Source organism: Leptinotarsa decemlineata, unplaced genomic scaffold (assembly GCF_025532065.1).
Source record: "Leptinotarsa decemlineata unplaced genomic scaffold, Ldec_3_MD MMD2_tig00000505_RagTag_RagTag, whole genome shotgun sequence".
In the NCBI taxonomy this organism is placed as follows: Eukaryota; Metazoa; Arthropoda; class Insecta; order Coleoptera; family Chrysomelidae; genus Leptinotarsa; species Leptinotarsa decemlineata.
In genome coordinates this window covers 12,072,930-12,085,529 of record NW_027412549.1, presented here as the reverse complement: position 1 = coordinate 12,085,529, position 12,600 = coordinate 12,072,930, and the positions used below count along the sequence as shown (strand labels likewise).

The 12,600-nt window shown below is 34.7% G+C and overlaps 1 protein-coding gene across 1 annotated transcript; it reads right to left on the bottom strand.

Annotated features, from left to right (window-relative positions):
* Window positions 1-7,558: 7,558 nt before the first annotated feature.
* LOC141481885 (uncharacterized) lies at window positions 7,559-10,616 on the bottom strand. Its single transcript, XM_074174227.1, has 2 exons — window positions 9,938-10,616; window positions 7,559-9,873 (listed from the first exon to the last, which is right to left on the bottom strand). The coding sequence occupies exons 1-2, from the start codon at window positions 10,614-10,616 to the stop codon at window positions 7,559-7,561; spliced, it is 2,994 nt and encodes a 997-aa protein (XP_074030328.1).
* Window positions 10,617-12,600: the final 1,984 nt, after the last annotated feature.

The following is a 12,600-nucleotide window of genomic DNA, read 5'->3' as shown; positions in this document are numbered from 1 at the left end:
TTTACAGTCTTCTTTGATTATCATAGAAAGTGAACTGAGTCATCAGTGAAATTTAACTCTCAAACATTAGAACACTAGCTAGACAGCCAAAACTGGAGATCTACTGCAAAACAGTAGACCTGGCAACCCTGAACACAGCGCTCTTTTCGGGCGACCTCTTCATCTTCAGTAGATTGATTCAGAATGTGCCGCAGTTCAAGTACATTACGATTTCCTCGAACTTTTCAGTTTACCCTTTATTACCTACATTCTAGCAGATTACTGATTTAGTTTTGTTTATTGTTCAGATTGTAGAAAGTTAAATACCCACAAAACAAAGAGAAACATCGACTCCTCCAGAAAAAATCTTTTGAAGAATCTCATTTGATACATATTTTGATTGTCCATACAACACTGCCTAAATTTGATAAGGACCAGCTGTTTCTGAGTAATTTGGTATTTTCTGATAGTGTTATTGAAAAGAAAGAAATACACGTTTTGTAATATTGTTAAAATATAAAACAGACTGAAAGGCACTATCGCACAAAACTGAGGAAAAGACTGATCTGTAAAATGACACTTTTATTAATGAATAATCCCTTCCGTAATAAACTGAAACATCAGACAATGAATAATATCAAGAATGAATTATAACCCCTGTTGATCCAGACGGCAAGGAGCGATGCCCATAACAATATTGTGATGATTTGAAGCAAATAGTTTTTACCACTTTTTGTTATTATTGAAAATGGATGCACTGGAGCATAGAAACGAAATCGTTATCTTCAGTTTTCTGCAAATATCCCATAAAAGTTTGGACGAATTTTTGGATTAAGGAATATCAGTTTTTAAAAATACAAACTTTGTTCCATTCAACAAAACTTGTAGGACCTATAATTTCCAAGATAACAATTGTGATATAACCTAAAAAAATGACCTGTTCCAATATGATTAATTGGTATTAGGTATTTTGTATTCATTCTTGTCTTCATGATTATCTGGCATTAACGTTTTGGTGTTATTTCTTAATTTGAAACTTTGTTTTGCTGTTCTATCATTTGATTTTTTACTAATGAATAGCAATATGATTATTTGTCGTTTTGTTTACATTTGGCTTATGAAATAGTAGCATTCATTAACTTTCAATTTATATCTTGTCATTATGATTTCACATATGTGTAATCTATTCAGTAATCATTCAATGAATATCCTGAGTCCAATCCCAAACCTTATTAAGTAACATTATCTCCTAACCATAATTTCACCTTATTTCTTAGTAAACACCCAAAGACATCGAAGACTATATTGTGAAGCTGAAGGCTTAGATGAAATTTCTGGTGAAACTATAAAATATTTCAAAAAAATCATAAGTACAACTTACTATAAATTAAACTTTACCAAAGTTGGGAAACAACTAGAAGTCTAAAGTAAGTCAAACCAAGAATAATCAATATCGGTGTACCACAAGAAGTTATCTCCGATCCAGTTTTATTTATCATCTTCATGAATGACATGGCACACTTCTGTCCTTATACAAAAGATATTTTCATATTTACCGATGATACACGGGACCGTAGTAGCGATGGCGAGTATCTCAGTAAGAGGCATTAAAAAAATGTTCACTGTATAAGAGTACGAGCAATGATATCAGGTATTCGTAAAAACCACTTACACAAACATTGAACAAAAGAATTCTATAAAGTTTCTTAGCGTTACATGGACTTGCAAAGAAATAAAACACTATGCTTCCTAAAAAGTAAACTATGAAGATCATTATTTATGAAGTATTGAAATTGACTTATTATAGCCTTGTCTTTATTAACATATGTTCTGATTTGAAAGGCAGACTTGCAATTTCTGGCGCAAAATGAACTTGAGAAATCTAACGGTCATGTCGCCAACAAAGAGAATGGAATAAAAATTAACCAAACTGGAAACCTTCAATGAAGTGTTTTTTATAATCAGTTTCTATGCTAAGCTAGATTACTTCAGAGTCTAGTGAAGGAATTTTTGGTTGAACAATGTGTGAACAAATAGTGACTACTTACATATAGATTAATCTCAATCTTCCTACTAATATTCCTTTTATCACAAAATTTCATGTACCCAAATATCATTCATCGATAGTTATCCCACTCAGATTGAACAATGGCTGCTCTTTACCTCACCTTGCTAGAATAGGTATAGTAAAACCAATAAATGTCCTTGTAATGATTCATTGATCAGAGATTTAAATCATATATTTTTCGAAAGTTCAATTTTCAGTACAGATTGGAACTTCTGGCAAAATTGGCATTAAGTAATATTATCTTTCCAGACCACTACCACTTAACGATAAGAAAGTTTACGACGCAATTATTGATTTTTTTGAAAAAATATGTATATGTAATGTAAAGATATAGACCTTTCTACTATTACACCGATGTTCACTTTATACAGGATGTTTATTAAACATGAGGCAAAAAATTAAGGGACTATTCTACGGATATTTTATCCTTCGATGATTCTTGATAAGGCGCTTCGTTTTGAAGATACAGGACAAAAAAGAATTCCGACAACAATTTTGGTAATTTATTTATTTATTTATTTATTTATTCAACTAACGGGCAGCACCCAATATACAAATATGTTTTTATAAAGGTGTACATAAATACTTATGATTAAGATCCATATTAAAATTAAACCTAAGAGAAATAAAAACTAAGATTAAACCCAAAGGCAATGAATGATTGCAGTGAGATACATTTATATATATACATGTGCACATCTATGTATTGTTTTTTAGAAGTGATGGCAAACTTCGTTTCAAGCTACTTTCAGAGATATTGAACAAATCTACTTGAATATCATTCGCATTCAATACAATCCTAGATAATGGTGAGTGTTTTCCATAATTGCATCTATGGAAATCAATTGCAAACGTCTGAGTGTTTCGAGTTACTCTGGCTGGAACATGTAAACCAATTTTGGACAAGAGGTATGGACAGTCAATATTGTTATTCAAAATCTTATGTAGAAATCTGATGTCTGCACAAACTCTACGAGTACTCAGTTTTACTATTTCTGTTATAGCACGAACTTCACTAAGTGTGTTTTCAGTTAAAGGTATATTCAATTTATAAGCTAGAAATCTTAAAAATTTGTTCTGAGTTTTTTCTATTTTATTAATATGTATTTCATATGTTGGCGACCACACACATGAACAGTACTCCAATATTGATCTGACCAAAGAGTAATAAAGAGTTCTGATGGAGTTGACATTAGTGAATTCTCTTGTGGTCCTGCACACAAAACCCAGCATTTTTGTCGCACTATTCACAACCTGTTCATAGTGAAGATGGAAATCAACCTTGGTGTCAAAAAGAACACCTAGGTCCCGAACATTGTTTGCTTTTGTGAGGGGTTTGCCATCAATGTTATAATCAAATTCAATATGTTCAATTGATCGATAAAATGACATAGCATTGCATTTATTTACATTCAGCTCCATGTAGTTTTCGGAGCACCATTTGACAATTGCGGTGAGGTCCCTTTGAACGTTCTCACAATGTTGTTTGCTGATGACACGGCTAAAGATTTTGAGATCGTCTGCAAACAGCAAAAACTTTGAATGTTTGATTATTTCTTCAATATCATTGATGAATATATTGAACAAGAAAGGGCCTAAGTGGCTTCCTTGTGGCACTCCTGACGTGACGTAAATCTCCTCAGATATGAAACTCTTGATTTTTACATATTGATTTCTATCTCGAAGATAGCTTGCAAACCAATTCAATAAATCTCCGTAAAACCCTATCGCTTTAAGTTTCCCGAGCAATACTGTGTCGAATGCCTTTGAAAAGTCTGTATAGATTACGTCCACTTGGTACTTTTGTTCCAAGGCATTCAGCACAAATTGAGTTAACGTTAACAAATTTGTGGTTGTTGATTTACCCAGGCAAAAACCGTGTTGTTCTTGTATAATGACTTGGTTCAATGGATTCTTTATTTGATCACATATCAAACTCTCTAATAATTTTGGGATTGCACTTAGAATTGTGATCGGTCTATAATTTTTTATATTTGCTTTATCCCCCGACTTGAGTATTGGGGTAATAAAACTAGATTTCCACGAGCGTGGAAATTGTCCTAAATTCAGTGATGCAGTAAATAGTAGAAACAAAGGTTTTGCCAAGGTAAATCTACATTTCTTTAATAATAAAGGAGCTATTCCGTCAGGTCCCGGACCTTTGTTCGGGTCTAATTGGTATAATTTATTCAATATGGTTTCCAAGCTGAAGTTACAGGAATTCATATTGATAGTTTTTTCGTAACTGAATTCAAATAAATGAGTACCATCAGTGTCTTGTTTGTAGACTGATTGGAACTGTCGTGCAAAGCCATTAGCAATTTCATTTCCTGTTATACATGATTGTTCCCCCAAGTACATTGTGTCCGGAAAGCCATGATTTTTCCTCTTTTGGTTAACAAAGTTCCAGAAATGCTTAATGTTCATACCCACGTTATTTTCCACCCCTTTTATATAGTTATCATAACATTCTTTACTCATTATTTTACACTGTTTTCTTAGTTCAGAGAAAATCAAATAGTCGTCCCATCTGTTACTACTTTTGTAATTTTTGTGAGCTATTTTCTTTTCAAATATCAAATATTTTATATCATTGCTAAACCAACGAGGAAATTTTGGCTTGCTAGAGCGAATATAAGGTATGAAATTGCTTATGCCTCTATATAAAATATCGTAGAAAATTTCTGTGGCATGATTTATATCTGTTATTCTGTCTAGCTGATAGTCCCAGTCTACCGTGGACAGGTAGAAGTTAAGTCCAATGTAATCTCCTCTCTTGAAGTCGAAGTAAAAGTTTTCATATTCCAGATTGTTGAATTCTTCGTTAGAGGTAATTGATGAAACTGTGGCTGGGTGATATGGATCACAAGGCAGCAAACAGTCATCAGCAATTTCAACCGTGATTATGTAATTATAATTAGTGAATATCAGGTCTAGCATAACACCAAAGCAGTTTTTAATTGAATTTGATTGAAATATATTATGGAATGCTAGACAATCAACAAGGATTTGAGCGGCACTATTATTATTATGTATTGCAATTACACCTAATTCATCATTATACCATTCGACATTTGGTAAGTTATAGTCACCGTACAGAAGCAGTTTCTTCTCGGGAAATCTCTCCAACACACTATCTATAGTTGCACAATGATCCTCATATAACTCCTGACGAGAGCTGGGTGGAAGATAAACTCCTCCAATAATTAGTTCATTGCCGTAAGCAGATACGTTGACAAATATTTGTTCCACATTATCTTTGTTGATATATATGACATTACTGGAAAAATGCTTCTTCACTGCTAAGAGAACTCCCCCTCCACGAGATTTCTGACTTGTTAGTATAGACCGATCTTTCCTGTATAAGTTGTATTGAGATAAACCAAGTTCCTCAACATGGATATTATCGTAGAGCCAGGTTACAGTGAAAACAATAACATCATAAGCACTGATAGCTGCGTTAAGTTCTAATGTCGTGATTTTAGTTCTAATGCCTCTAACATTTTGGTAGTATATGCGCAATATGTTCTGTTCATTCCGAGAGCTACCCGTATAATTTAGTTTTTTCTTTGAGAAGTGGTGGAAACAATTTTCGGCATTCCCTGTAAGTATCGGATGGTCAGATTGTTTTCTCCTTTTTCCTTCCTATCGTTGAGCTGTTATCGAAGATTTCTAAGGTAGTTTCTCTGATGAAGAGTTAAATCAGAACCGATTTTAATTTCTGGAGAGGTTAATTTAATTTTATTCCGAAGAATGAATAAAGCATCGTCACTACTGTCTAGAACAACTTTTATTGGCCGAGAGGTGTTAGTGTTCTTGCCAACCCGAAATATTTTTTTGATATGTAACTGTGGATCTAAGCCATGTAATATATCGTTGACTTTAGAATTATCATCATCGATTTTGGCTTTAGTTGTAGCTGCATTGGACTCAGGGATGTTGTACATCATTATGTTGCTGGATCTTCTTCTGCGTTCTTCCAGTTCATAGACCACTGAATCGAAATCAGTTTGTTGAACCGGAGATGCTTTGGCGTGCTCAAGTGTAGTGAGTTTGTCAACAAGCTCATTCACCTTTTGTTCGAGAGTTACAATTTGTTTTTTCATAATTGGCAATAGTCTAAGCCCTTCCTCACAGTCCTTGCAAAAATATTTCAATACTCTTTTATTTTTTAGCTGCATACATCTGATTTCAGAAGAGGTAAGCTCAGCACATATGAAGTGCATTCTTGTGTGACATCCATCACATTGACAAGAATCCTCTTCATTGCACTTTGTATCACACTTGAAGCATTGCATGGTTCCTTGGTGTCGAAAGTGTATCACTTTTGACTACTACTCCTGGCCTATTGTTTTCTGGGTCTTATGTTTTTATACTTGGAACTTTTTTTAGGCAAATAAAAAGGGCAACGAGATAGGAGTTCTTTCCAGGACAAAAAACAATTTATACTGAACGAAATGCAGTGATAATGGTTGAAAATGCACTTCCGGAATTGAAATTTATGAAATGAATGTGATGACAAGATCCACTGATTCACTATCAACCTTTTGTCAAAGACTAAACTTTTCAACTGCAGTACTTCAGCTAATATTTCAGTTTTTATCAGAATAAGTAAACCACATGTATTTACTGTACACTGTACTATATGATTTTAACATTATTAACGTTGTCAAAATAAAAGTATAGCGTACTACACTGACTTAATAACAATTCCGTTGGAACCTATCAACAACATGCCGATTACTACAAACAGCTGCAGACATTAAATTTGCTGGGTGTAACGCAATCAGAAACAATCCTGGTGTTTTTGAAAGAGTTCGGGAGTCGATGAGGAGAAGATTGGATTCATGCATCCGAGCGTGGGGTAGTCAATTTCAACATTTCTTGTAGATTAAGAAACATTACATGTAATTTTTGGTAATAAATTGATATTACCGAAAAACTTTTTCGCTCCGTATCTTCGAAACAAGCGTCCTATCAAAAATCATCAAAGGACAAAATATCCTTAGAATAGTCCATGGAATAGACCCTTAAATTTCTGCCGCATGTTTAATAAACACCATCTATAGTCATCAAATAGCCTCATTCACAAATATACAATATGCAACAAAACTGTTTTCAGTTCATTGGTTTACCAAGCAACATGAGGCAACCCATTCTCTTCTTTCATGACTAATCTGTTAAGTAGCAGTTTTGAGATGGAAGCAAGACAAGAGTTTGATTAGTTTCCACGAACTTGAGTCCGATATGTGGAAGACTTATTTGCCATTTTCAAAACAAGACTATTGTAAATGGGATGGATTCTTATAATTTTATCGGTTTTAAAATAGACTTTGACTTTTCTCGTAATGACTTTTATTAATAATTTTTAACAACTGAACTCTACTTTATACAATAGTTACCAAAAACATAAAACAAAATTATTCCTATAGGGAGATAAAATATTAACATCGATATATTATAATAAACAATTCCAACATTCTCCCCCCATTTTGCAATCTAATTGCAAAATCATTCCAACCCAAAACGCTTCGGTATCTTCACTCTTCTTCCAGATCTTGTTATTACTTGTGATGAAGCCGTCGCATCTTGGTGTCTTCTTTCGCATCTATTTTCTCCCTCTTCATCTTCTCCTTGCTGTGTTACCTTTCCATTGTATATGCTATTGTTTTCTACGTTTCGATTTTCTGGTATCTCGTTAGTATCCCCTTCTCTAGTCTCCTTTAATTGGTTCGCCGTGTCTGCCTCAATTTCTAATGGAAACAATCGCTGAAGAGGACGAATTAATTCCCCTCGTTCTGTTTTAACACGTGCTACCCTTTCTATTCCATCTCTTCCTGGAAACAGTTGTAAAATTTTCCCCAATGGCCAGTTTACTCGTTTTTTGTTGTCACTTCCAATGAGTACAATATCTCCAATTTTGAGTGAAGTTACCCTTTTTTGACCAGTATGGACTAATTCTGCCAGATATTCCTTCCTAAATCGACTACGAAGGCCCTCTCGAAGTTTTTGCAGATACTTGTACCTTTTCAGTAGATGACCTCTATCAACCATATCCAACTCTGGAGTATCGGTGCTTGAATTTGAACTGATAAACATCAAAGGCGTTAATGGAATCAGATCCTCTTCGCTACTTGAGATATATGTGAGAGGTCGAGCATTAATATTTGCTTCACAGTCACACAAAACAGTCATGAGTTCTTCGTAATTTAACGATGATTTTCCCAAATTACGACGCAATAGTTCCTTTATAATTCTGACTATTCGCTCCCACCATCCTCCCCACCAAGGAGCAGTTGGAGCATTGAAAATCCATTTAATTTTTCTAGTTGTCGAATATTCTTCAATCTCTTTCCACGAAATTTTCTGCAGCAAATTCCAAGTACCTACAAAATTCCCACCGTTATCCGAATAGATTACAGAAATATTTCCTCTTCTCGCCACGAATCGTCTGAGTGCCATCAAGAAATCCTCAGTAGACAGGGATCGCACTAATTCAAAATGTACTGCCCTGTATACCGCACACGTGAAGATAACAATCCAAGATTTCTCGCCTCCTTTAAGAAAAAGCGGTCCTGCCAAATCCACACCAGTTACTTGGAATGGTGAAGACTGTTTGATTCTATTCAAAGGTAACGGTGCATACGGTGTATCTGCGGGGTTTTTCTTATGTTTCATACAAATCAAACATTTTGCCACAACATCCTTGACAAACTTCCTTCCTTTCAGTATCCAAAATTTTTCTCTCAATAATCCTAGAAGAGTTTGGACTCCTATATGACAATGTATTCGATGTTGTTGTCTAATCATTCTTTCTACAAGTTCGTGTTTGTATGGCAATATAATAGGATATTTGAAATCAAATGAATCATCACTTAGGATTAATTTAGTTTTTACCCTCAACAGACCATCTTCTGAACGAAACAAATTGATATTTTGAAGAACGTCCATATTTTCAGAAAAACTTTCATTCTGTATTGCTCTGAATAAACAAATTTCAGCATGTTCAATTTCATCGAAAGTTAATGGACCTGATTTTCTATGATTCTCTTTATTCGCATTATAACAAAATCTGAATAGCCAAGCAATCATCCTAGTAATTTTCGTGAACACAGAAAAATATTTGAATATTTGTGTAAACCACTGGTTTTGATTACTGACACAAGAAGTTACAGTCTTTTTTCTTTCTTTATCAACTTCATCATTCGTACAGTAAATCTCTACGTTTGGCCAGTGTTTTGGATCATTCTTCAACCACTCTGGTCCCTTCCACCATTGTTTCTCAACCAAAGTCTTACTCGAGCAACCTCTTGAAGCAACGTCTGCCGGATTTAAGTGACCAGGTACATGTCGCCAATCATTAACATTGCTCACTGAAGTTATTTCTTTCACTCTGTTACCTACGAAAGTATTCCAGTGACCTTGTGTTTTAATCCATGTGAGAGCAACCATCGAATCACTCCAGAAGTACGTTTTCAGAACACTCAGTTCATTCACACTTTTTACAGTTTTCCAAAGTCTGACCCCTATAACAGTGGCTAACAATTCCAACCTAGGTAGGGTTATATTTTTAGGAGCTATTCTTGATTTGGCCTCAACAAGTTCAACAAACACTCTTCCTTCCACTACATTTCTCAGAAATACGCAGCAAGCATAAGCAGATTTACTAGCATCCGAAAACACATGAATCGTTGCATGGTCATAATCAACTCTTTGGCCACTACTGAGTGATCTTGGAATTTTACACAGACTGAGAAAATGTATTTGTTTCAACCACATATCGAACGGTTTTACAATATCACTTGGCAAAACTTCATCCCAAGCAACTTTTAGATTCCAAAGCTCTTAACTGGGTTTCAAGTTTATCATACAGATTGGAAAGAGACATACCTGTTTTAGCTTTTGAAGATTGTTGCAGTACAAGTTGTAATAGTTCCCTTACGTAAACTTCGATTAGGAATTCGTCCCTGGCAAAACGAGTCTTCAACTGGTCAATGGCTTTAATGTAATTGGGCCCAGACGGGGGGTAACTTTCTACTAAATCTCGAGCAACTGAACCAATTTCCGTCGCTTGTAAAAGATACTGAAACTTGTCTTCATTATCTATTTCTGGGTCGTTGTGAATCTTCTTGAATTGTCCCCAGAACCCAATCCAGTTCTTCACGTTCCCATCGAATTTCTTCAGTTCTATTCTTGGTAAATGAAATTTTCTCTGAATTTTCTCCGTTATAGAGAAATTGGCACAGCTCAAATTATCTTCTTGGGTCTTCGTAATCTCGTTCAATCGGAATTCGCATTTGGATTTATATTTTATCAGTTCGTCTCTGTAATATTCTACCTCGTCGTACTCCTCTTCTAATTCAATATCATCGACGGCTTCTAATGACAATTTTTCTTTAACTCCTTCATCTGCCTCGAATAATCTGCTACTCTTATCCTCCAATTGTCTCAGTAGAAACAGTAAATCATCTTTGGTCGAATCTCTCAGCTTCAAAGCTCCATCAAGCGCTTCAACAGATTTTTTGAAAAGTCTCCTCAACTGCTGCCTATTTTTCTTCAAACTATCCATCTTTTATGTCCTGTCACGGTCGCCAAATATTGTAAATGGGATGGATTCTTATAATTTTATCGGTTTTAAAATAGACTTTGACTTTTCTCGTAATGACTTTTATTAATAATTTTTAACAACTGAACTCTACTTTATACAATAGTTACCAAAAACATAAAACAAAATTATTCCTATAGGGAGATAAAATATTAACATCGATATATTATAATAAACAATTCCAACAAAGACTAAGGTAGAGGATTTTATAAGTTGTCTCAATAACAGATCTCCAAATAGAGTTAGCATTCTTTGATGTCCTAGTTATGAGGAAAATTGATAAGGGTGGTGTATACGGCAAGAATACTAGCAATTTTGGATATATCCCTGACTGCTCCCACCATTGCCCTCAACAAAAATTTGCGGAGCTGCATTTTCTTGTGCATAAGCTGGTCACGTTCCCTTAGAGCAAAGAAAAATATTATTTTGAGAAAATAGTTATCAAGAGATAGCTAAAAGTAACTGATATCCATCAAACATAGTGAACAAATCAATTAGGAAAAGAAAATTTAGAGAGTACCTTCGTAAATACCCGACGGTGAACACTCAAAGTTCTTCAATACAAAACAAAATTCATCAACGGATTGGTTCAAATTTTTGAAAACTTGAATATGATAGTGGCTTTCAAAACTTCTCGTTCACCTCAACAAGTGTTGGGCAACCCGAAAGACAATACGAATGAAAGGAAAAGTCTGGAATTTATGAAATAGGTTGTGAGGTTTGAGATAAAAAATATGTAAGTCAAACTACACGAAAAATGTTTCACAGAATGAGAGAGGGATGCTTGAAATTGTTGAGAACGGTACATGACAAGTTTTCAGATGCCTTCAAAAGTTTATAAATAGAAAAACGTGGAATGAGATAAATGAATGATATTGAAATTCCCATTCCTAATAACTTAATGTTTTGCACAGGCACATAATTTCTGGTAGTAAAAAGGTGAAGTCTAGATATCAGTCAGAGAGTAAATGACAATTAAGCCATGACAAAATAATAGAAATGAATTAATTGACGTTCATTATGCAAGGTAATAATTCGTGTAGATACACGTAAAACATCAACATATCGCTAGTTGCACACACATTGATTTTGGACGGCCAGTATAAAATCGCCCGATATTTTATTGGTAGCGAGTGTTTGCAGACTCACCTGATTTTTACTGGTCACCGTAATTAGCACGCACTACCAAAACTGAGCTAATACGTAGTAACTACAATTTCACCGAGCAGTCGAAACTAGAATGGTCAGAAAAAAATCGGTGGGTATGCAAGAGTGTATTTAGTCACGTACGCCACTACTTCCCGGTACTGCCGGCGATACAGTGACAGTGGACGGCTGCTCACCGGTATTTTACCGGCGACGATCACCGGTCAGCGTGTGTGCCTGGTCCCGTTCCCACATGTGGTTCACTATTGGAATTTGGACGACCGGTATAAAATCGGCCGTCCAAAATCAGTGTGTGTGCAATTAGCGTATCTTGTCAGATGTAGTTTCAGTAATCTCCTAATGATGCTATCTTGGGTAGTGAAATGCGCATTGAGACACAGCATTATTGTTCTGGTGAAAGTATTTTCAATAAATGCACAAGAATATGTAGAAATTTACATCAACTTTACTCCATGCTAACGAATAGGCAAAACAGTGTTTTTTCAATATAAAATGTACCTGTTTCAGAAAAATATTTGGGTTTAATGGTTACATTCAAATGGATTCAGGAATGCTCTTCGTGAATACTCATAAATTGTTCTCTCATTTACATAGTATTATAATTATTTTATTGTTTGAACCTTCCATTATTACACTGATTATAGTGTCTTGTTCTATTGTTGTAGCTTTTAAGTACTGTTGTAGATTTATATGATGTTTCTTTACACATCACCCTAAAGATGAATTTTGATTTAATTTTAGAAAAGTGTTTAACCTTGCACTTCAATTATATGTTATGTGT

Bases quoted from the DNA above. Each gene is read 5' to 3' on its own strand.
- LOC141481885 (XM_074174227.1), bottom strand. From the start codon at position 10,616: ATGGATAGTTTGAAGAAAAATAGGCAGCAGTTGAGGAGACTTTTCAAA. The intron at 9,874-9,937 runs GTATGTCTCTTT...GGAATCTAAAAG, and splicing joins ATCTTCAAAAGCTAAAACAG to TTGCTTGGGATGAAGTTTTG.